The sequence below is a fragment of the Euprymna scolopes genome, chromosome 1, assembly GCF_053919585.1.
Source record: "Euprymna scolopes isolate OS-2025 chromosome 1, ASM5391958v1, whole genome shotgun sequence".
NCBI classification, from domain to species: domain Eukaryota; kingdom Metazoa; phylum Mollusca; class Cephalopoda; order Sepiida; family Sepiolidae; genus Euprymna; species Euprymna scolopes.
In genome coordinates this window covers 192,730,330-192,757,147 of record NC_136482.1, presented here as the reverse complement: position 1 = coordinate 192,757,147, position 26,818 = coordinate 192,730,330, and the positions used below count along the sequence as shown (strand labels likewise).

The 26,818-nt window shown below is 35.2% G+C and overlaps 1 protein-coding gene across 1 annotated transcript in view; it reads left to right on the top strand.

Annotated features, from left to right (window-relative positions):
- Positions 1-26,818, top strand: part of LOC145278625 (serine/threonine-protein kinase Chk2-like) — an 85,356-nt gene that overhangs the window by 19,463 nt on the left and 39,075 nt on the right. The window contains exons 2-5 of the mRNA XM_080130675.1: positions 1,378-1,490; positions 12,927-13,005; positions 21,259-21,324; positions 23,754-23,841. Coding sequence (XP_079986801.1) covers positions 1,378-1,490; positions 12,927-13,005; positions 21,259-21,324; positions 23,754-23,841 — 346 coding nt within the window. The remainder of the gene's footprint in view (positions 1-1,377; positions 1,491-12,926; positions 13,006-21,258; positions 21,325-23,753; positions 23,842-26,818) is intronic.

The window sequence follows — 26,818 nt, the reverse complement described above, 5'->3', positions numbered from 1 at the left end:
TTGTAAATGTATATTTATTTTTCTAGTTTGTAAATGTACATTTCTTTTTCTAGTTTGTAAATGTACATTAATTTTTCTAGTTTGTAAATGTACATTAATTTTTCTAGTTTGTAAATGTACATTTATTTTTCTAGTTTGTAAATGTACATTTATTTTTCTAGTTTGTAAATGTACATTTATTTTTCTAGTTTGTAAATGTACATTTATTTTTCTAGTTTGTAAATGTACATTTATTTTTCTAGTTTGTAAATGTATATTTTTCTAGTTTGTAAATGTACATTTTTCTAGTTTGTAAATGTACATTTTTCTAGTTTGTAAATGTACATTTTTCTAGTTTGTAAATGTACATTTATTTTTCTAGTTTGTAAATGTACATTTATTTTTCTAGTTTGTAAATGTATATTAATTTTTCTAGTTTGTAAATGTACATTAATTTTTCTAGTTTGTAAATGTACATTAATTTTTCTAGTTTGTAAATGTACATTAATTTTTCTAGTTTGTAAATGTACATTAATTTTTCTAGTTTGTAAATGTACATTTATTTTTCTGGTTTGTAAATGTACATTTATTTTTCTGGTTTGTAAATGTACATTTATTTTTCTGGTTTGTAAATGTACATTTATTTTTTTGGTTTGTAAATGTACATTAATTTTTCTGGTTTGTAAATGTACATTAATTTTTCTAGTTTGTAAATGTACATTTATTTTTCTAGTTTGTAAATGTACATTTATTTTTCTAGTTTGTAAATGTACATTTATTTTTCTAGTTTGTAAATGTACATTTATTTTTCTAGTTTGTAAATGTACATTTATTTTTCTGGTTTGTAAATGTACATTTATTTTTCTGGTTTGTAAATGTACATTAATTTTTCTGGTTTGTAAATGTACATTAATTTTTCTGGTTTGTAAATGTACATTAATTTTTCTGGTTTGTAAATGTACATTAATTTTTCTGGTTTGTAAATGTACATTAATTTTTCTGGTTTGTAAATGTACATTAATTTTTCTGGTTTGTAAATGTACATTAATTTTTCTGGTTTGTAAATGTACATTAATTTTTCTGGTTTGTAAATGTACATTAATTTTTCTGGTTTGTAAATGTACATTAATTTTTCTGGTTTGTAAATGTACATTAATTTTTCTGGTTTGTAAATGTACATTAATTTTTCTGGTTTGTAAATGTACATTAATTTTTCTGGTTTGTAAATGTACATTAATTTTTCTGGTTTGTAAATGTACATTTATTTTTCTAGTTTGTAAATGTACATTTATTTTTCTAGTTTGTAAGCAAATTTACCAACATTGTCACAAGTATTTAATAAAAAATTTTTAAAGCGAATAACTTTTTCACTAAAATTACTTTCATATTTTCTTGCAGATCTTCAAAATGATGTCTACACTTTTGGAAGAGGCGCCAACTGCGATGTCAAATTTGATGAATCAAGCAAACATTTTCAGGCTTACAGCAAAGTTCACTTTCAAATATATCGGGTTCGTTATGTTGCACATTCCTTGGCACTAATCAAAATTTGAAATTAAGTGTAGATATAGATCCAACGTGTGTGATGATTGATGGGAAAGGGAACTTTGGGGTCAATTAGAACCTGATGTCAAAAGTAGGTAGCTGGTTGGTTTGATAATGTGAGGGTAAAGATTTGAAACGGAATAATTTTAGTAAAGCCACATATGATTTTGGATAAATGCACAAAGACACTTAACTCCATTTTTGGAAATGATCCTAGAAGAGAGCTCCATTAGTTCAATAAAATGATTAACATAAAATGACTACAGAATAAATCCACGAATTTATCAATTTAAATTTGATATTTTCTGTGACCTGTGACCTGGAAATAAGGACTATTGAAAAAGTGAACTGACAGAAGTCTTGTTTTTAATACATGTTTAAAAGAATTCTTGCTGCTTAAGTGCATACTAAATGTATTTTTTTACATTGTTTATATCTATATGTGTGTACATATATATATATATATATATATATATATATATTGTAACTTCTTTCAGTATTGACAGACTATGGATACTGCACGTAGAACTTTTGTGACAAGAGTTGCACAATCTCTAAGCACATTTCTCCTGTGTTTGCGCTATTAAATACCAGTGTCAAGTGGAGGTTGGAAACCATGCAAAGATAAGCGGAGAGCACATACAGCGCCTAGAATTCCAAAATGGGCACTCATTTGGTCAGGCTCAACGTTGTTTAACTTTGGTGATCTGACGAGAACTGGTGTGTCAACGTGATTATGCCACATGGATATATATACACATGCATAATCATATTGACACATTGGTTCTTGATAGATCACTGAAGTTAAGCATAATAATAAGTATAATGAGCCTGGCCAGTATGAAATCGGTGACCATTTTGTAATACTAGACACAATGTATACTGCGTCAGACAGAAATTTCTACATTTGTATGTGGGGATGCGTTAAAAACCATTGGGAGAAATGCACTCTCAATCTTAGTTAAGATGTGCATCTCCGAGAAAGAAAATAGACAGTAGACCCAAGGTCTAATGTCTACTCTGTCCATGGCAATCAATTGTACTGACTGAGATTAGCAGTTATTTCAAAAAGTGTGGATGGTGCTACACAAGTCTTCATCACGATGATAAACAAGTCGGAATCTGTATGGATTTCAAACAATTACGCTTTTATATGAACTTCATATGTTCAAATTAACAGGTGAATCCATTTATACAGGTTTCTGTTTTTGTTTTACTTTATTTTGGAGGCATGAATTTTAAATTTAACTAAGTCACAGTAATATATATAATGTATATATATATATATATATATATATATATATTTTGTGTACAGAAAGTTGTTAGATGAGACAAATCATTGGTACTGTCGGTTTCAAGCCCAATAATAAGGACCGTTTAAGGTATCCTTATATAGCTCTCTTCAGCCAATATTCGGTCCTAATTATCGGGCTTGGAACCGACGGTACCAATGATTTGTCTCCTAACAACTTTCTGTACACAAAATATAAATACGCTCTTACATTTCGGATTTTCCTTTTAATTGAGCACTCTGCTGGATTTCTTTTTCCAAAAAAACTGATATATATATATATATATATATATATATAAATAAATTTTCAAAACTAGGGTAACCAATGATGAGGTGTATAGTTACTAAACACTAGAAGACTGAAACATGCTCATGACCGTGTAGCAACAAATTACTGCTTATGTAAAGACAAATTGAGATAAAAATTGTGATAAAAAAAAACCTATATATATATATATATATATATATAGGTTTTTTTTATCCCCCGACAAAAGGAGGGTGGACCTGTAAATTCACCCTTGTCCGTTCGTCTGTCCACACTTTTCTCAATAACTACGCCTTGGAATTTAAAAACAATTTCGCACAAACATTAAACATGATGAGTAAAAAAGTAACAGAACAGATTTTCCGAGAGGTTAAAATAGCTGAAATTGACACTTTTGTGCTTATTAAAAAAATGATGCCTTAGATTTTTATAAAACTTTCTGAAAAGTTGTAACTAACTGATTTCTATATAATTTTGTTTGTCTATACTTCGCAATAACTATTGGGTGTGCCCCAGGGGCTCTTTTAGGGCTAATAAAAACTCCATTCTTGGGACTATTTTACCATATCTGTCCAAAATTTTCTGTGTGTGTCTATTTAGCAGTTTTGCATGGTGCTGAACTCAAATTTAAATGTTAAAGCCTTGCAGTTAAATGGGGGCGGGTACAAATGATGGACGTGGTTATTTAAAAAAATTTTTTTTTTTTTTTTTTTTTTTTTTACATGGTGCAGAATTCAAGTTTACAAATCTTAAGGCCTAAAACTGCACCGTTTGTTCATTTTCACCAGGATTTGACGTCTACTGGGAACTTTTGGGACTAATGGTGGTGATTGGGGGGGGGATGCTGAACTTAGTCATTTTTTTTTTTTTTATACCTCGTTCACTGTGCACTCACGGGGGACCATGCATGCTTCACTTGTTTTTTTAATTTTATTTTGGAGCCATGAACTTTAAATTAAACTAAATCAGATTAAAATATTTTTATTAGATGTGATTTATTTCAAAGATTCAGTTTTGGCATTTATAATTTAAATACATTATCGGACATATGGCCCCTGCAGATTGCGCATATATGGCATAATCTGAGATCCAATTTTCACAAACTCTACACTTTAAATTAGAATGTATTTCTGCAATAATGCGTCAAATGGACCTAGGATTTTACATATCGTCAAAGAAAATGGGGTTAACTCCTGAAGGAGGTGGCCAGTTGAGTGGTCCATGTCATGAAATTATTCATTCATCAAATGTTTCATTCAGTAAATTGATTCTATCATTTTCAATTATCAAATGCTACTCAGGTGTAAGTCTCTTTATGATAAATTGCCAAACAAAGCTGAACTCAAAATAACAGATAGTTGCCAAATCTGCAATTAAAAAAAATATAGTTGTCAATTTAAAGTTTGTTGCATCTAAGAAAACACCATACATACAAGGTGCCTTCAATAAGCTTCCACAGTTTTTCATATGAGCACTTTTATTGATAATACACACATGAAACTCTAGTTCCCTTTCAAAGTAATCTTCTCTGGCTGTAATGCACTTTTTGTACCGTTCCAACAACCTATGGAAATCCTCTTGTATGAGCATGTCAATGATCCACATTACAGCCTCGTTCATCTCCTCAATTGTATCATAATGACAGTCTTTAAGGTTTCTTTGAACTTAGGGATTAACCAAAAGTCACAGGGAGCAAGTCTGGACAATAAGGAGGGTGAGGAACCGTCTTGATGCTCATCTTGGTCAAATAGTCTGGTGCATTATCTTGAAGAGTGCTGGTCTCTTCCAATGGAATCTCTTCCTAAACTCCCTTAAACTCTCAGTATAGTACTCCTTGTTGAATGTCTGTCCAGTGGGAACCCAGTGCATGGAGATCATGCCCGTGCTGTCAAAAAAAAAAGTGGATCATCATAAGTTTCTGTGTGGATTTGCTCTGTTGGCTTTCTTTGGTCTGGAAGAGCCAGTATGCTTCTACTGGGAACAAACTCTGTCTCTTCGTTTTTGGGTTATGGCAGTAGATCCAGCTTTCATCGCAAGCCACCAGAGTATCAAGAACTGCAGGGTCTGAATTAATCAGTTTGACCATCTTCCTGCTGTCATGACAACATCTTTTTGATCTTCTCTTAGCACCCTTGGGACAAACTTCACGCAAATCTTCCGTATTTTCAGTTCCTCATGAATAATTGTGTGTACAATTCCCACACTGACATCAAACTGTGCCCAAATATCTCTATAGACACATGACGGTCCTTATCCACGAAATTCTTTATTTGGCTAATCAATTATGGTGTTCTTACTTTCTTGCTCCTCCCGTTAATTGCCAAATTGATTTTTAAACAACTTCCCTGATAAAATTGTGTCTAATATGGCTATATTTGCTGATGATACCATGCTCTATAAAAGACATGAGCGGGGGGGGGCAGTGTACACTCATCCAAGGCAATGGCAGAAACCTTAAAAAGAAAATGATGTTCAGTCTGTAGTCGAATAGGGTGGTAAACGGATGTTACTATTACTAAGATTTTTTCCTTTAACAACAAAAATCTTTTCGCCCAACGATTGTCACGACAAATAATACAATAACTGAGAGCCCATCTTTCAAACTCTTTGGCCTTACATTCACAGGCAACATGACTTGGAACGAATACATTAAGGACATTGCCAAGGCTGCTGTAAAGGTGGGCTCCCTCTAACATGCTAGAAAATTACTTGCGCTAGAGAGCATCCTATATCTTTATAAAGCCATAATTTACCCATGGATGGAGTATTGTTGCCACATCTAGACTGGTGCATCTACCACTAGTCTCTCGCTCATCAACAAGAAAGAATAAATTAAATAGATCCTACACCGTCGGTCCAGCTCCAACCTCTGTCCCATTGCCCCACCATCTCCTCCCTGTGCCCGTTTTACAAGTACTTTAACAATGAACTTGTAGCATTTACCCCCTTGATATCGGTATCACTAGTAGAATACTTAACATAATTAAATCCTTCTTAGATAAGAGAAAAATCCAGGTTGTCCTCGACGGTCGTACATCTAAACAATGATATAAATGCGGGAGTGCCTCAGGGGTCTATCCTTGGACCTCTACTGTTCCTGATATTCATAAATAACCTCCCCGACAAAATTTCCTCTGAAATGGGTATATATGCTGATGACACTACACTCTATGGCAGGCACGACAGGAAGACGAATGAACAAATTTCTAAAGAAATGGCAGAAACACTAGAGGAAGACCTCCATTCTGTAGTGGAATGGGGACAAAAATGGATGATCACGTTCAATGCTGCTAAGACTAAACTAGTTTCATTCAATAATTACTAGAAACCTTCTCTACCACCTATAGCAATGGCCGACGACTCTTTATCTGAGAGTACGTCTTTCAAGCTCCTTTGTCTAACGTTCACAGGAAACATGAGTTGGAACAATTACATCGAGGGCATTGTCAGGGCCGCTGCGAGGAAGGTGGGCTCTCTCTACCGTGCTAGAAAACTACTAACACCCGAAAGTATCCTGCACCTCTTTAAGGCAACCATTCGTCCATGTATGGAGTATTGCTGTCATATTTGGGCTGGTGCATCGGCTACTAGTCTCTCGCTCCTTGACAAGGTTCAAAAGAGAGTTGCCAATCTGATAGGCCCTGAACTGGCATCTAAGCTTCAGCCTCTGTCCCATCGACAAAACATTGCATCCCTCTGCCTGTTCTACAAGTATTTTAATGGTGAATGCTGTGACGAACTGCAGACACTTGTGCCCCCACGACGTGAACACCCTCGACAAACCCAACAGGCTGCTAAATCCCACCCCCACACTGTAGTGATTCCTAGATGTAAAAGATCTTTCTACTCCAGTAGTTTCTTCCCCAGAACCGCTAGACTTTGGAATTCCATTCCAGGTCCCTGCTTCCCTAACTATACTGACATGCATAAGTTCAAGTGCAACATGAACAGACATCTTGCTGCCCAAATCCCTACATAGTACCCCAGTAGCTGTTGCCCCTGATAGTAGCCTCCTACATCAAAGTGGCAATGTGCCTTGTTTGGGGTGAAAATGTAATAAAAAAAAAAACAATTTAAAAAAAAACCTGGTCTTACCTAACTAATATTCCTAGTGAACCAAGTGCAAAAGAGATCCAGACAATTGCACTTAAGGGAACAGCAAGGATACTAAAAAGAGCTCTCGGTTGGTTTCAATAAAAAGCAGGACAATGTTGACAGCTGGTTTGGCTGCACCATACCCAATGTTACAATCTTCAAAGGAAAAAAAAAATAGTCTGAAACAAGTTATACACCATCCACTATGACTATGCAATCCCTACAGCTACGTACATAGAAAATGGGGCTATTAAACCTGACATAGTGATATAGGACAGGAAGGAGAAAGAAGCAACCTTATTAGAAGTTAGTGTCCCCAATGATACTGGGTTAAACAGAATTTAAATGAAAAAGATAATGAAATACCAAGGTATTATGTATAATATGAAAAAGATAACGAAACACCAAGGTATTATGTATAATATGAGAAAGAAATTGGAATCTTAGGAAGATCTCTATCAATCTAGTTATTATAGGAGCAAACTGGACTCATGAAAAAATTTAAAAACTGCCTGGCAAATATACCCGGTCAACCAAGTGCAAGAGATTCAGACAATTGCACTTAATGGGATGGTCAGCATCTTAAAAAGATCTTTAAGTTGCAATATCTGAGTTAGCGGGTGAATGTTTGGCATCCAGTAGGATGCTTCATCCCCAGCTTGAATGAACTGATAAGAAAATAAAATAAAAAAAAAGTTTAAAAAATTTATGTAAATTTAAACAGTTTGAATTATTTGCGATACAATTAAGTATCCTTATGATTTCGTGCCCTTATGATTTGTTCCAAGTCAAAATTAGATGAGGAATTGGAAACAATTACAGATACTTTATCCAAAAACGGGTACCCACTAGATGTGATTAGGTCAGTTATTCAAAAAAAATTGACTGAATTCTCTCAAATTAAAGAGAATATAGTAGCAAAATGTCCAATTTATCTTCGTTTGCCTTGGTTGGGTACAGTGAGAAATTTGCCAAACAAATAAGTTCAGCAGTTCATGGATGTTATTTTGCTGCCAATGTGCGTGTTGTGTTCTCTACGAGAACTTTATTACCATCTTCTCAAAAAGACGTTCTACCCCCCCCCCCCTCCCCATAATAATAACGTTATTTACAATTTTGGAATGTGGTTGCGGTGCCAACTACTTTGGTCAAACGACATTAAGATTAGATGGAAGAATCCAACAACATGTACCCAGTAAAATTAGGAATGGAACCTACTGGGCAACTGACGTTGTTACTAACACGTACGGGTCCTCAATTACTGATCATTTACTTAAAAACCCGTCTTGTGCAACAAACTTTAACATGGACTCTTTTTTTTATTCTTAGTCGTGCTCATTCATTATATCACTTTAAAATCTTGGAGACTATTCACGTTCCACTTAGAAAACCTTCTCTTTGCAAGCAAAGGGAATGCCTCCTGAGTTTGAACATGATTAATTTCTAGGGTATTTGACCATAACACTGTTTTATTTTAATCGTTTTCCCACTTTCTTTTTTTTTTTTTTTTTTTTTTTTTTTTTTCTCCTGTAAATTGAATAAAACGCAATTTTAATTGCTTTTTCATTCTTTGTTTTAAAAATTCCCTCAATACAGCTTTGAGAAGCGAGGGTCGAAACCAGTCAGCTGGCTCCCCATTTCTGTTTCTTTCCTCTCCTGTTCCCCCTTTTTCCCCCTAAGATTAAAGGAATATATATATTTATATATATACAAATTTACTTTTAATCATGAATCATAAGTCTTCCCTTCCTAATTGCAATAATTAAGTATGCGTATGTTCGGGTGGCAGGGACAAATGAGGTTGTGAAGGGAGGGAGTAGAGAAATTAGCCTTAAAGTTTATGTGCACTCAGCAAATGTGTTGGGGGTAGGGTGAATTGACCTCTAGACAATAAATGACACGTTTAATCGAGGTCAACTTGTCGACTCTCATTGGTAAATTTTTGGAGAATTTTTTTTTTTCATTATATTAATCATTATACTGGGCAACAATTTTTCACTTTTTGAATGTTGTCTAGATTTCTACAACTGATTTCGGGTATTTTTGTTGAATCAGGAAATGGCATCTGTTTCTCTCCATCAGGTCAGGTTTTTGTGCTAAGTTGCTTTTGGAAAAAAAAAAAAATCAGATCTTGTGACAAAGTCGATTACATTTTTGTCAACACATTTCATCTTAAATATTTTAAAGAGAAAATGTTTTGTCAACAACATATATTGATTACCTGATAAAAACATTGATTACTGTAAACTGAATGGTGGGTATTGATAAAGGCAAGTACATGTATATTGCGTATTGCTTCACCATTGTTCAAATTTTAGAGCTTAAAATTCCATTTCTTCAAACTCCTGGAATACTCAGCAGTAGCAAGGTCTCTCTTCAGATTCCAACAGTTATCAGTCATCATGCCTGTGTCTTGGTAACCCTGATACCTGGTTTCCATCTCTTTCAGGTCATGATGGAATCTCTTCCCCCTACTCGTCACTAATTGAACCCAGATTCGCAGGAAACCAGTCCATATGTGAAAATAGGTAGTGCATCTTGACGCTCATGTTGCAGCCCAGGTTTCTGAAAGCAAATGGGCATGGTGTTGACAAGTTCTGCGTAATATCTGGCCTTATTGTTACCAAGAAAGTTCTTCACTACCAGAATACAGTGACACGTCATACATTGAGTTTTCAAACTCCGTATCTCTGATAAACTGCCGGATCTGAGGACCATCAAAATGCCAGCTTTTAACTTCTCCATGATTAATCCTGGAAAAGCCTAGCACAAGTAAGTGAAGCAGTCACCATCAGCCTTGATGAACTGCTTGATGTGGCAAGAGTATTGTCTCTGTCACCCAGAGGGTCGTTGTTGATGATGTTCCTTTCTTTGCAAGACACCAATTCCTCCCGCACAGGCCAGTCCTTCTTCGTGTATACTGAGCACCAGATTTTGGAAGATTTCAAGGTTTCAAACTGATCACTTTTCGACATAATTATCCAGAACTATCGAACCTGAATACTTCTTGTCATTAAAATAATCATTTCCAATCAAAACAATTATTCAACATGGCATTTTACTCTCAACTTGACATGATTGAACAAAACCAATGTGATTTTTGGATTCAGCGCATCAGATTCGTCCTAAATCAGCTGAAAATACAGACAACAAATTTGTTGTTGAACATGCGTTAGTGTCGAAACACTTGTTAATCGACATTAGGTTACTTCTGATCTTCATACAATTTTATTTATAAAAGCTCTACCTATGTATTGAGCACTTTTGAAAAAATATTCTTTTAGTTCATATTATCAATACATTGGAAATTAGTTATAATTTGAAATGTTTATATAATGTATTTTTATAAAGCTTTACCTTGTATTGAGCACTTTGGAAAAAAATTGGTGCTTTACCAATATATTTTAATGTTTAATTATATATATATATATATGTTTTGGTAAAATGTTTTTTCAATTCTATTTAGCTCTTGTGTATACCATTCCTTTTTGTTTAGAAGCCCAATGTATACTAAATATAAAACAGCATATATAAAAGAATAATATAGTTACATTCTAAGATCCAAATATCTATTTTTCATGCAAAACGGTTCCTCCAGCACATTACAATTTCAGTACATTTTTTAAAGCTCCATTCCATAATGCAAAAACAATTGGTTATTATATTAATACTGTCTCTTTTCATGCATATACTCTTCAGAAAGATTAGAAATTCTTTGTTTAGGTAGAAAAAAAAAATGTATGAATAAAGATAGCTGCCGGAACAAACACATGATGTTGAGTCTTTTATGAACTTTTCTTTTTACAGAATTATATTGTCATGCATTTTTTTCTACCTAAGCAAGGAATTTCTAATTTTTCTGAAGAGTATATGCATGAAAAGAGATGGTATTGATATAATAACCGTTTTTTTTTTCTACATAATGAAACCGATCTGTAAAAAATGTACAGAAATTGTAATATGTTGGAAGGAGCTGTTTTGCATGAAAAATAAATACCTAGATCATGAAATGTAACTATACTGTTATTCTTTGATATATATCTATAAAAGTAAAATTGTCTGTCTGTGCGTGTACATTTCCCTACCTAACTACTCTGTCAATTTTCAGTCTACAGACTCGAGATTTGAAATAAGGGATATTGAGATTTGAGAAAATTTTTTAATCTGTTTTTGGCCAGAAATTTTGTTGTCGAGGGGTCAAAGTTCAACGATTTGACTTTTGAAAACTCTACCAAATTCCTCCGCGAATTTTGAGTCTAAACCCTTGAAATTTTAGATGTAGGTTACTTGGACATGGATCAAACTTGTTAATTTGATTTGAGTCCAAAACAATAAATGTTAAGGGGTCAAAGTTAAAAGAAATTTGACCGCTGCTGTCTCTACCAAATTACTCAGCCAATTTTTGGTTTAATCATTTAAAATTTTACATAAAGTGTATTCAGACATAGGGCAAACTTTTTAATCGGTTTTTAGCCGAAAATATTGGGCTGCCAAGGGGTCAAAGTTCAAAAGATTTTACCTTTGCCATCTCTAGCAAACTATTCAGCCAATTTTGTGTCTAAACATTTGAAATTTTACATAAATGGTATTCAGACTAGCAGCAAGCTTTTTAATCAATTTTTGGGTGAAAATTTGGCTGCCAGGAGGTCAAAGTTGAAAGAGTTGACGTTTGTAGACTCTACCAAACTCCTCCACCAACTTTGGGTCTAAACACTTGAAACTTTAGATGTAGGTTACCTGGACAAGAGTCAAACTTTTAATATATATATATATATATATATATACACACATATACATATATATATATATAATAAAATTCATTAATTCTGGAACACATGTTTTTCTGGAGGATCGAAGCACAAATGGAACATTCATTAATGGGGTGGAGAGGGCTCCCGTAAGCCGTGGTGAAGGCAACCTTTCTAGGAGAAGCAAATCTCTGATTTAAAAAAACCATAAAGCGGGAGACCAGTACCCGCATTAAGCTGGTCTGCAGTTTAATTTGTTGCTGGCTAATCTTGCTCTTGCTTGTTGCTGGATCTCAACATTTTGAACCGAGAGAGAGACTTAGCTGTCGTACAAAGCTAAGACTCTGTAACATCATTTTTGTATAGATACTCCCTCAGGCATTTGGACTCATGGATTTTAAATGTCTGAGGGAGTGGCACTCGTCTGACAAGACGTTGCAATCATCATATAATAAAATATGCATTATATACATTTGAAGCCAACACAACGTATTATTACAAACTAAACAGACATTTATTTTGTTTGAAATTCATAAATATATTTCGAAGCAAAGCTTCATCATCAGTATGTCTTTTTTTGCCATGTTGTTGTTGGAACAGAGAATCAGCAAGTAGAAGTGCGTTTGTTGTTTTTACGGTAGTTTTTAAAATCTCAGAACAGTGCGTTGGTCATGTTAAGATTTTTGTTCCTTAAAAGCGCTGGTTGAGTTTGAATAATATATATATATATATATATATAATACAGAAATTTTTTTATGATGTATGTATTCGTTTCGGGTACAGTCTCTTATGTGTAAGTGTATTATTAGCTTTTTCCAAATAAGAACGGATATTTATAGGAAGTGTGCTTGGTAATGAAAATATTATTTCAAATTTGAGCCTCTGATTGCTGGACAAAGCTTCCAAGTGATATGTGTGAATGCATTTAAAGTATTTCTTACAATTTTGAACTGTTGTTTGATAAAAAGAAAAAAAATAAATGTGAGGATGATTTATTTTTTAGGAAAAGACCAGTGTAGGAACACATGTTTTTCTGGAGGATCGAAGCACAAATGGAACATTCATTAATTCTGAGAAAGTTGGTAAGTTATTTTTTGTATTTGTTTCCTTTTTAGCTTCGTTTCGCAAAAGGCTACAATTATGAGATGCCTAGCAATAATTGCAACTTATTTACAAGTAATTTTGTTTCTATTGCAACACTAAATGCTCTTGGAAATTATTGGACAAGAGGTTCTACCTATATATATATATGTATGTATGTATACCTCTGTAGATAGTTGTTGAATCCCGGCCTTTATATTAAATATCGACCAATGATTGAATTGAGCTGAAAACTTTTTTTTTTTTTTTTGCTTTTCAGTGATTTCTGTGTTATTAACAGCACTTTGACTTTGGTTATTTTTATGGATTAATTATTGAATGTATTCTTTGATTAGGATTCGTATAAAAGCTATTTCTGGGTAGTTTTTAACAGCACACTAGAATCCGTTAATTTTTGTTTTTTCCATCTTTCTTATGTAAAAGGTTTTATTCTGTCTGTCCTATTTCCCAACCTTGTCTACTACTCAAATTTTATTTACTCCAATCTGATCTTAGATATGCCCTTAAATAGCATCTATTTGTGTGGCCTCAATATCTGACATAATCACTATTACTTCAAGGTTGATTCTTGCCTAGTCAGTGTCTGAACTATGGGTTAAGTAGACTTTACAGTATAGATTATTTAAAAATGCACATATACAAAACAAATTAATCTATAAATATTTGAATATATTAAACAGCAACATAATTTCTCATAAAATAACCTAAAAAATAGTAAACGTTTCTTGAAAAAAATAATGCCATAAAACTTAAAATAATCGAACCAAACAACTTTACACTGGAAATGAATAATTTGAGAATATTAAGAATTTAAAGAATAAAACCTACCAAAATGACTTGATGTGGCATTATATAACTACAAAATGGTTGAGCGTTATGCCTTAAAAATAGAAAGGCATAGCTGAAAACACTGTCAATAATTTCCCCCACTCTTTATCTGTGCCTAAAGCTAAACGTAGATTCCATGAATAAATGAATAAAACTTCTTTCTTAGAACTGCACACCTGTGGAACTCTCTTCTGTTCACCTGCTTTCCAGCTGACTACAATATGGTCGTCTTCAAGTCCAATGTAAACAAGTTCTTGATGAGCCGTTCTCCTTAAGTAATCCAATTTACCAAATTTCCACGACTAATGATTACTATGATATTGTCCCATTGATTACTGTACACTCTTTAACCCTTATCCTAGAGTGGCCTCTTGATAAGTGGTGTCTCCTATGTAAAAAAAAAAAAAAAAAGGCATTAGTTTGTATTTGAAAGAATTAGTTGTATTAAGGATGAATTGAGAAGGACAGTGAGTCTAGTGTTTGGCAGCTGAGAGAACACATTGCCGTTAAGAGTTGGTATAACTAAAAGCATCAGTTTTTGTTGCAGGGGCGAGTGAGGAACAGTTCCGAATGCGTTGGTAAAAGAATGTGCACTTCTAAATCTCACATTTTGGAGCCAAGTGCTGCTACAAACAAGAGGCCTGTTCCACAGCAGAATGTGATTTTAGAAAAACGAATTAAGATGGGTTGATGAGCACATTATCTATGAGATGTGAAGACAGTTGGTCACAATGTGCTCCATGACTTTGCCGAGACAAGAGGACAGAGAAATTGGATGATAACTAGATTACTTTGATCTATCACCTCTGCACTTGTAGACCAGAACCACGGTAAAGATCTTCCATAGAAGAAGCATGTGATCAGATACAAACGATAGGTTAAACAGATAATGAGCAAGCACACTGATTGAGCAGAATATTGGGAATATTATCTGGCCCCATACTCTTTTCAGTGTTAAGTTTTTCCAGTTTTACAAAAACATCTTGTGTGAATCAAATATCCGTAAGTAAGAGTGCATCTGTTAATGCTGATGTCTGAGGGAGTTGTACGTGCAGTAGAAAGGAGTGTTGCCAATTTCTATTTAGATTAAAATTGCATCAACCCAAAATCTAAAGATAATTTTCATGAAGAATTTCTTCGCAAACACTTCTCATCTGCAGAATGTTACCATAGGATTGCTTACCCAAGGGCTAAGATTTTTCTTTACTGTTCTTGCTAAACATTTTTTTTTTTACTTTTTTTTTTTGTTTTCATAAAGAATTAAACTGTGTATGAGATTCACTTAAAATTTATTTTTTTAAAAAGTAAAAATAAATCTTAACAGCCATTTATTTAGATAATAAACAAAAACTATTTATCTATTTGTGGACTGTTATCTCATAGTTGTTGTTGTTTCACCATGTTTCGGCCTACTCATCCTCTGCCCTTCTTCGGGTGATTAACTGTGGCAGGATGGATACAGTTACAAGACTCAGCATTCCTATCCCGTTGCAGTTAATCACCTGAAGAAGGCCAGAAGATGAGTTGACCGAAACATGCTGAAACAATAAGATGAGGATAACAGTCCATAAATAAACAAATACACAAATTACTCATTTCCAAAGGATTCAAATAAAAAAAAATAATATATAATACCATTCAAACCCAACAATGGAGGATCAGGTAAGAACAAAAACTTTGATTTTATAAGACCAAAAAATCAAACCATGATTTTTTTTTTTTTGCACACTTTCTTTTATTTTAATATTTTATTTTATTCTATTTTTACTTATTTATTTTATTTTTAAAACCAAACAAATCTAACCCTCTTTTTTTTCGTTTGTGCTCATATCATTCTATGTAATTTTATCTTATTTCTCACAAATCTTGACCATTCTTGATTCACTTATTTTAAAACCATTTCCTGACAAATCTTTCTTTTTACCATGTCACATCGACGTAGTAATGGGGTGGGGGGAATCCCTATTTAGATTAATTAGATGACAGAAGAACTTTATTTAAGTACAATACTTAATATTAACAGCCATGGTAAGGTGCAAAAAAAAAAAAAGAAAAAAAAAAAAGTGCCGCCCAATTTTAACTCTCACTATTCGTAACCTAAATATGCAGTATCTTAGCTGTGATACTAGAACTATTCTTCCTGAGTGGATGCTATGCTCTATGCGTGACCTTAATTGTCTGCCTATAAATACAAAATACGAATTTCCGATCCACCATGAACTAGTTCTTGTAACTGGAACAAACACCTAACTGCTAGCTACGAAATCCCAATATACATTTTACCTCCAAGACCTGTCTAACCTGCATGCGCAAAAAAAAAAAAAAAAATTACCTGCCACTCTAAATCCTAATGTAGATATGTTTCTTGTAAATTAATAATCCCTGTCTCTTGAAGGCTAACAATCTGCTCCTTCCCACCAAACCGCCACTTAACTCCTACATTTCACACTGTTTTGTACTGGAATCTTTAACTTCCAGCCCCTAACCCTCACATGCTAACTGCCTAGTCATTACTACACATCTATACAATTCTACCCTTTAGACATGCATTGGAGTTCAGTCCTATTCCAGTTGGTATTTAACAGCCAAAGTATGTACTCGGAAGCAAAGCACACCGCACTGCATTACACAACTATGTCTCCTCTTAGATAGCTTTGCAACGCAAATACGAAACTGAACCAATGCTCCTTGCTATGCTAAATGTCCATAACTCTTACGTGAAAGCTGAAAACATCTCTCAATAATAGAAACTCACTATGTACCTTTCAACTTTATTCGCACCTACTAAAACCAGCCCATATATCTATTTACCAAATTACACATGACTCAAAACTTACTGTTTTATCCGTACTATATTGCACTCGCATCTCATGCCCTGCTGTCATCTAAAATATAGTTTTGGCACAACTCATAGTTCAATTCTTAACACCTACTCACACTTTAATGTTATACTAGGCCCAAGCTCACATGAATAAAAAAAAAATTAAAAAAATAAAGAAAAATAATAAAAAATGTATATATATGAGAAAGCCTCAAACCACATTATCTCCTAACAAGCCTTCTTACAATCATAGTTGCTTACATTGCATGAGCTCTACTCAACCCCTTTATCCAGTAACAATGAAATAACAATGTCCCTAATTCACTTTGAGGAGTGTAACTATTTAGCAGATATATAACCCCTACAAACTAACCCAATAACATTAACTAACCACGCGGGGTCGCAGAAATACCTGGATTAGAACCCAGGCGCGGAGCAAACCCTCTCAGTGGTGACGGACCCAGTAGATCTTTCCAGATCATCCGTCTTGGAGAAGGAAAACTCTGAAACTAAACCAAAGAGGAGGAAGGCCTCTTCAGTCTTGGATGACAACCTTCCTAGAGCTGGTGACTCAAACAAATTACCGGTTTGCAAACCTAAATTGCTTAAGGAGTAGATAGGTCCTACCTATCGCCCGGCTTCCATACTCCTTCTTTGCCTATTAGTCAGGCGCAGAGATACTATCACAGTGATTCGACAGAAACACCCATTGGTAGATCTTGTTTCTTGTCTAGGGCAATGAACGCCGTTTCCCCCACTCCCGACACACCCCACCCCTAAAGCTGGGCACTTGAGAATGCTTGAGTACCATATATGCTTGAGCAATTAGATTGGGTTGACCTTCCTCTGATGGGTTGAGGGTACCGGATTGACAGTTACTGGCTGCTGTTTCCGACTGGTAGTACAGGAGCCCTAACTCTTTGGTAGCGCTTAGAGCGGCTGCTCCATCAACAGTTGTATAATACCGGGATGTTTGCAGTGCCATGGCGTGCATGGAAAGGGACCCTGCACTCATCCCTGGTGGGCTTTCCTGAGGCCACAGTCCTAGTTGATGGAGGGTCAGCTGATGGTCTACTTGTGATGCATGTGATATTCTGCATAACCTCCTGCTCGGCTTCCCCTAACCTAACTGAAACTCGTTAAAAAATGATGACAGTACAATCTAAAAATAAGCTTAAACCAGGCTTAGGGTCAAACAAATCCAACTTGCCTCCTCCCTTGAGGCTTGCATTCGCAAATATCTGTGGGCTTAGAACTAATTTAGCTGATATTGAAGCATTTCTCCTCACAAATACCCCGGATATCTTAGCACTAAGTGAGACTAACCTACACTCCTCCATCCCTTCTAACTACTTTAACATGCCTGGATATCTCCCACTCTGCCGTAAGGACTCTGACAGACATATGCACGGACTTGGAGCTTACATTCGTAACACCCTTCCCTTGACTAGAGAAACAAACCTAGAATCGGATGATCAAGCCTTTATGTGCTTTAGACTAATTATGCAACACAACATTAGCCACTTTTACTTTCTCTACCGCTCTCCCTCGACCCAAGACTGCACCATAATAAACAAAGTATCTGACAGCATAGACACAGCACTCTCCTTCGACACTAGCGCCCAAGTACATGTATTTGGTGACTTTAATGTCCATCACAAAAACTGGCTTGGATTCTCTACTTACACATATGCAGCGGGCAGCGCAACTCATAGCTTCTCTATATCTCACTCCCTATCACAAATTGTTACTTTTCCAACCCGTTTCCCTGATCAGGAAGAACAACACGCATCACTTTTAGATCTGTTTTTGACCACAGTTCCTGATGATTGTATAACAAAAGCCGACAGCCCACTTGGGAACGCTGATCATGCAGTGATAATGGTTGAAATCACCCTAAAGTCTAGACCCAAAACTGAAGAGCCAGTGCTCAAAACAACGAGATATTATAAAAAGACTGACTGGGAAGCCATCAGAGATCTTATCAGACGCCCCATGGGGAAATATTTTTTCTCTTCCTGCTGAACAGTGTGCAACCGAGACCACTGAATGGTTCAAAAACTGCAATCGAAGCGCATGTTCCCATGCGGAAATTCTATAGCAAGCCCCACTCTCCCCAATGGTTTACTTCGACTTGCGCAACTGCCATTGCCCAAAGGCAGCATGCATTCCGCAGGTTTAACCGACATAAGTCCAGTTCAAACAGACAGAAGTACATAGAAGCTAGAAGTAACGTTAAGAAAGAAATAGCGACAGCTAAGAGGGAATTTACGGAAACCACTAAAAAACGCATCGAAGCACAAAAACTAGGAACTCGTGACTTCTGGAAAATCTACAACAGTGTAGTAAATAATGGGCAATCAACAATTCCTCCACTAACCAACAATCACGAGGTTCTTTGCTCAGCAACCGAGGAGGCTAACATGCTTGCCAGTCGGTTTGCCTCAAACTCCACACTGGACCTTCTAAACCTCAATTTCCTATGTGGACAAACGCCACGCTTGACGATCTAATAATCACCCCTGCTCAGGTGCATGCTATCATAAAAAACCTTGACACTTCCAAAGCATGTGGACCCGACCTCATCCCAGCTGTGCTATTAAAAAAGTGCTCAGCCGAAGTAGCTCCAGTTCTCTCCAAACTCTACAACAAATGCCTTAATGAATCTTGCTTTCCGGGCTGTTGGAAAACTGCTTCTGTGGTACCAGTATTCAAGAATTCTGGCGAAAGAACTGACCCATTAAATTATCGCCCTATTAGCCTCCTCCCACTTTTTGCCAAAATATTTGAGACCTTAATTAACCATGCTCTAGTCCAGCACCTTACAGATACTAAACTTCTGACCGACCAACAATATGGATTTAGACAAGCCCGTTCCACGGCAGACATCCTCACTGTAATCTCTGAACGCATATACCATTCACTGGACAAAGCGGGAGAGGGCAGAGCGGTAGCTCTAGATATATCCAAGGCTTTTGATAGGGTATGGCATGAGGGTCTCCTCAGGAAGATTAGATCATATGGTATCACTGGTAGAATACTTAACATAATTAAATCCTTCTTAGATAAGAGAAAAATCCAGGTTGTCCTCGACGGTCGTACATCTAAACAATATGATATAAATGCGGGAGTGCCCCAGGGATATATCCTTGGACCTCTGCTGTTCCTGATATTCATAAATGACCTCCCTGACAAAATTACCTCAGAGATGGGTATATATGCTGATGACACCACACTCTATAGCAGGCACGACAGAAAAACAAATGAACATATATCTAAAGTAATGGCAGAAACACTAGAGGATGACCTCCAATCTGTAGTGGAATGGGGACAAAAATGGATAGTCACGTTCAATGCTGCCAAGACAAAACTGGTTTCATTCAATAATTACAAGAAACCTTCTCTACCACCTATAGCAATGGCCAACGACTCTTTATCTGAGAGTACGCCTCTCAAGCTCCTTGGCCTAACGTTCACAGGAAACATGAGCTGGAACAATTACATCGAGAGCATTGCCAGGGCCGCTGCGAGGAAGGTGGGCTCTCTCTACCGTTCTAGAAAACTTCTAACACCCGAAAGTATCCTGTACCTCTATAAGGCCACTATTCGCCCATGTATGGAGTATTGCTGTCATATTTGGGCTGGTGTATCGGCTACTAGTCTCTCGCTCCTTGACATGGTTCAAAAGAGTCGCAAATCTGATAGGCCCTAAACTGGCATCTAAGTTTCAGCCTCTGTCCCATCGTCGAAACGTTGCATCCCTCTGCCTGTTCTACAAGTATGATAATGGGGAATGCTCTGATAAACTGCAATCACTTGTGCCACCACGACGTAAACACCCTTGAGAGACCCGACAAGCTGCAAGATCCCACCCCCACACTGTAGAGATCCCTAGATGTAAAAGATCTTTCTACTCCAGTAGTTTCTTCCCCAGAACTGCTAGACTTTGGAATTCCATTCCAGGTCACTGCTTCCCCAACTGTACTAACTTGCATAAGTTCAAGTGCAATGTGAACCAACATCTCGCTGCTCAAATCCCTACATAGTACCCCAGTAGATGTTTCCCCTGATAGTAGCCCCCTACACCAAAGTGGCAATTTGCCTTGTTTGGGGTGAAAATGTAATAAAAAAAAAAAAATAAAAAAAAATCCTGCAGGGCCTGTGGCGCAGTAAATAGAGGTATTGAATCTCTACACTTCCAGGTGTGCATTGTCTGAAGATAGCGGTTTCAATCCTACCCAAATAAGGCCAGATGTTTTGTTGGCCAAAACGTGGTGAGCCAACAATCATGGAAGTCAGTAATTGCTAGGGATACAGTTACAAGGCTCAGCATTCCTATTCCATTGCAGTTAATCACCTGAAGATGGTCATAGGATGAGTTGGTTGAAACGTGGTGAGCCAAAACAACTATGAATATGAGGCTAACAGTCCACAAATCGATACACACATTACTCATTTCAAAGGATTCCAATAAAAAAATTATATATAAAACAAACTATTTCAGGATTAAATGCCAGAAATATTTGCAGAAATAAGTTTCAACTGAAATAACTTTATTTAAATGTTCCGTTTTTTGTTTTTTCAGGTAAAGGAAACAAACAAGTTTTAAATAATAATGATGAAATTGCGTTGTCGTTTAAATATAATAAAGGTAAAAGATTTACAATTCTCTTTTTTTATTATTTTTATTTAAAAATTTTTTTTTTTGGTGGCTAAACAATATTTTAAAAGAATTTCGATTTTAGTTATGTAAATTCTTTAAAGTTGAAAATAAAACACGCACTGGAGTCGGATTATTTTCTCTTTCTTTCTCCCATGACAAAATGTTTGCTTATTCACCTAAGCAGCAGTTTTTTTCTTTTTTTTTCCTCTTCCAACTCCCATGCAAATGAAGCAACATCCAAAAATGAAAGATTTGTGTCTAACAAAAAAATGTCTTTTTTATGCTGCCACCCCAGACTCCCAACAGCACCTAAATTTGCATACTTGTATTATTTTTGTATTAGAAAGGTTCCATGTTTGTGTGTCAGTAGTGGGCACATGCCAACTGCTGGCATTTATTGCTATACCTCATCAAACCATTACCACAAAAAGATAGGCGATTCATATGATTAGTTGTGGAAAACTGGCCTTACATGGGGTAAGGTGAAAAAATTGTTTGAACTTTGGATCAAAAAAATAAAATAAACTGATCTTTTTATTGCATCGTTAAGTTTAATTTTGTTGGTCTGATTCAGTATGACACCTTCTACTGATTAAACTATTAGTAAAGCCTCAACATCTATCATTGGTGATAAAACAAAGATTGTTGAACATTCTTAACTAAAACTTGGTGGACAAGTCAGCCATCGATTGAAGTTTATTTTTACCGAATATAATTTAGATTGTAGATTTTTTATCAATTCCATGAGTGGCTTTTTTTTTTTTTATGGTCACTCTGTATTTTAAAGCAATTATCAGTGCAAGTCCGGAGATTACCCTAATTAACAAAACGAAAATACAGAAAAATCTTTGATGTACATGCCCAGTTTTTTTTTTTTTTTACTCGAAAAATGAAATTTTATGAGGAAGTGTAACATAGTCTTGATCTGCCATCTTTAATAAATAAAAGGAGACGTTTCAATTTGAACTATTAAGATTAAAATCAGCCTTGTAATAACTACAGTTAAATATTACAATTGCTAAAAATTGTTAAAATGTTTTTCTATGTATAAAAAAAATTGATCAATTTCTGTGATTTTGGGAATGTTACATTTTCGATCTGTGGTGGGTACATCAGAAAAATCTTTTTCTGTATTTAAAATTATTTTAATTAGGTTGAACACTGGACTTGCACTTATTTATCAGATGAATAGTTATGATTATGTATTATGTTAACCAATGATTGAAGTTTTTTTGTTCTTCACTCGCTTCCGTGCTATCAACAGTAGTTTGACTATTTCGTTTATAGATTAATTATTGAATCTGTTTTTTGATTAGTAGTTTTAAAAATGACAAGTTTCAGATTATAATTTGCTTTTGAATTTTTGAGATGAGGACTAATGCTATTTTCACGTTTCGACCGGTTGTAACCTTCACATGTATCTTGCTGAACTTGGAAATCTACATGCAATTTCAAATGGAACCGTTTATTTAATCCAAAAAGGTAGCATGCTCTTATTTCATCAGCCGTAATTGGGTAGAAGTCTGAAGTAATTGTCGACAAAAGCCACATAGTGTATCAGATAAACATGCCAAGTCAAATTCAGTGCTCAGTGATCCTCTTCTGGAGGTTAATGGTTCAATCTTTAGTGCAGGCAATACAAAAAATACAGTTGCAAATTATTTATAGGAACAATGGCTAGAAATGTAAAAATGCTATTCAAAACTGAAGCCTGACAGACCAATATATACATCTATAAATGTGAGGATGTACCCAAATATTCAGCCATGCCAACAGGACATCTGATGAAACTTCCTGATAATTAATTATCATTCTTTGTTAATTGAGTGTTTAAAGCAAATGAACCTTTTGTATGTGGTGCTTGTCAATTAACTTATGGCAAAATGATTTAAAAATGGTTACCTTTAATACTACTGTTTCCACTTCACTTCCGGTTGCACCCCCATCCCATATTAAGCATGATTTTTCTAAATAATAATGTTATTTATAAAAGCGTTGCTTAACATAGGGAATGTGTATACTTTGCACTTTCATCTTACAATTTAATAAACAAAAAAAAAATAAATTAAAATTGTAGGAGCGATCTGAAATGAAGTAGAAATGATAACCAAAAAGTTTTTTTATAAATATTCTGTTAAAAGAAAGATTTCTTTTTTTAATGTTAGAATATCAGATGAAGAATTTTAATGACAAATTTTTGTCCTTTTAAAACCACATTGATGTTCATGAATAAATTGGAAACATAAATGCAGTCCGTATTATTTCAGTTCTTTGAAATGCTGTTTTCATCTTGAGTTATTTTCATGTTTCCAAAGAATCCAAATACGAATAATCAATCCTCATTTCAGAAATGCAAGTTAACACGATTTGAAAGAATTTTTTCTTTTTTGATGTTGGTTTTTACTTTTTGTTTTCAGTTTATCTTTATAATGATCTACAAAACACTGACAATGATTTGCCGAAAGTAGTGACAGAGAAATATACTGTAACGAAACTTCTGGGAAAGTGAGTATACAATATCCACCACATTTTATCAGATTAAAATTTTTTTTTTTTTTATTACAATGTCCACCACATTTTATTGGATATATATATTAAATTGTAATTCAATGAATTTCAAAAACCTCTCATTGAAATGAAATGAAGTGGTTGAGTTTCATATCAAAGAATTTTTATTATTCTAAGCAAGACAAAGAATGCTTTAGAAAATTAATCTTAACCTATGGGGTTTCGATGTCTACCATCTCATCAGAGAGAAAATATTAGCAAATACTTATAAAGGTATGCACCCTATTTGCTAAAGTCAGTGAGACATGGAAAGTCAAAGTCAAAATAATCAATTTATCAGAAGTCCTGTAGCAGGAGGATTTGCAGAAAAAGGATGTTTTTTTATATCCAGCTTGCTTGGTAAAATCCTCTGATGAGCTGGTAGACATCAAAACCCTATAGGTTAAGGAGATTAATTTTCTAAAGCATTCTTTGTCTTGCTTAGAATAATAAAAATTCTTTGATATGAAACTCAATCACTTCATTTCATTTCAATGAGAGTTTTTTGAAATTCATTGAATTATGATTTAATTTATTTGCTCTATCTTGCATATCGAGCATTTCTTGTTTAGATGGGATAACTTATAGAATATTACTGCCAGTAATATTTTGTAAACCTACAATCTCACGTTTCCATAACAACTGATTGTTAAATAAAAACTATTCTGAAGTATATATATATATATATATATATATATATATATATATATATATATATATTATATTTTCACCTCAAGCTAATATGTGAAAGAACAAAAAATACTTGGGCGTGTACAAATAGATTATAACAATTCATTCCTTCAAGTCGTGCTATGGCTCTCCATCTATCTCTCTTCCTTGGGGCATTCATGAATTCATTGTTGCTCCTCATTTTTGCCCAGATGTTCAACCTGACAATATTCACCACTTTTTGTGACAATGTAAAAATCATCAGATATTAATTGAATATGCAAAAAAAAAAAAAAAAATAAATAACAAGATACTAAAAAAATACATTGTCGTAAATGAGCAACATGCATATGAACACAGTCCAACGAAAAAATTTCCAATCTAATAGGTCCCGCACTATCAACCAGTCTCCAACCTCTGTCCCATCACCACAATGTTGCATCTCAGTGCTATTTTTAGCACTATTTTAATGGAATGTGCTCTGAATATGTACCCTCTTGATGTAAATACCCCTGACTAACTCTACAACAGCAAAATCTTACTCTTTGATTGTAGAAGTCCCTTGATGCAGAAGAGTCTTCTACTCTGAAAGTTTCTTCATTTGAACTTCCTGACTTTGGAATTCACTCCCTGTATCCTGCTCTCCTAACTGTACTAACATGCAGAAATTTAAGTGCGACATGAATAGACATCTTGCTGCTTAACTTCCTATTTAGAATGCTCCTGGAGTTGTATTAGTAACCCCTTATGTCTTAGTTGTAATTTGCCTTGTTAGGGGTAAATAAGAGTAAAAAAATTCATACGATAACAAGCAACTCCAAACTTTTAGTTATATTCTCGTTGAAGTTTTCATTTCAAGTTTTACAATATATGGAGCGCAAAACTATGCCTACAACTAAAGGCGAATAAGAAGACTCATTGAAATATGATAAAGCCCGGCTCAAATGCAATGATACTCGAAACACCTTTCAAATTAATCTTTTTTTTTTTTTTTTTTTTTTTTAATTCAATTTTCACCCCAAACAAGGCACAGTGCCACTTTGAAGCAGGGGGCTACTATTAGGGAATTAATTAGCGGGGTCATTATGAAGGGAGAAGAGTAGAAAGATGTTTGTTAACATTACACTTGAACTTCTGCATATCATTGCAGTTGGGAAAGCAGAATCCCGGAAGGGAGTTCCAAAGACCCGCAGTTCTGGGGAAGAAACTATTGGAGTAAAAGGCTTTCTTGCACCTCGGGATCTCCACTGTAAAGGGATGAGACTTAGTAGCTTGTCGGGTTTGTCGGGGGTAGTTACGTCGGGGAGGTACAAGTGTTTGCAGTTCGTCAGAGCATTCACCATTAAAGTATTTGTAGAACAGGCAGAGGGATGCAACATCTCGTCGATGGGACAGAGGTTGAAGCCCAGATGACAGTTCAGGACCTATCAGGTTTGCGACTCTTTTTTGAACCCTGTCCAGGAGCGAGAGACAAGCAGCAGATGCACCAGCCCAGATGTGACAACAGTACTCCATACATGGGCGAATGGTTGCCTTATAGAGGTATAGGATACTGGCAGGCGTAAGTAGTTTTCTAGCACGGTAGAGGGAGCCAACCTTCCTTGCAGCAGCCTTGGCAATGCTCTCAATGTATCTATTCCAGTTCATATTCCCTGTAAACGTTAGGCCGAGGAGTTTAAAAGAAGTACTTTCAGGCAATGTGTTCTTGGCCATTGCTATTGGTGGTAGAGAAGGTTTCTTGTAGTTATTGAAGGAAACAAGCTTAGTCTTAGCAGCATTGAATGAGACCAACCATTTTTGTCCCCATTCCACTACGGATTGGAGGTCATCCTCTAGTGTTTCTGCCATTTTCTTGGATATGTGTTCATTTGTTTTCCCCTCATATCTGTTATAGAGAGTGGTGTCATCGGCAAATATACCCATCTCCGAAACAATATTATCAGGGAGGTCGTTTATGAATATCAGGAACAATAGAGGTCCAAGGATAGACCCCTGATGCACTCCCGCATTTATGTCATATTGTTTGGATGTACGTCCGTCGAGGACAACTTTGATTTTTCTATTACTTAAGAAGGATTTAATTACGTTATGAATTCTTCCAGTGATTCCATATGATCTAATTTTCCTTAGAAGACCATCGTGCCATACCCTGTCAAAAGCCTTAGATATATCAAGGGCCACCGCTCTACCCTCCCCTGTTTTATCCAATGAACGGTATATACGTTCAGAAACTACAGTTAAGATATCTGCTGTTGAACGGGCTTGC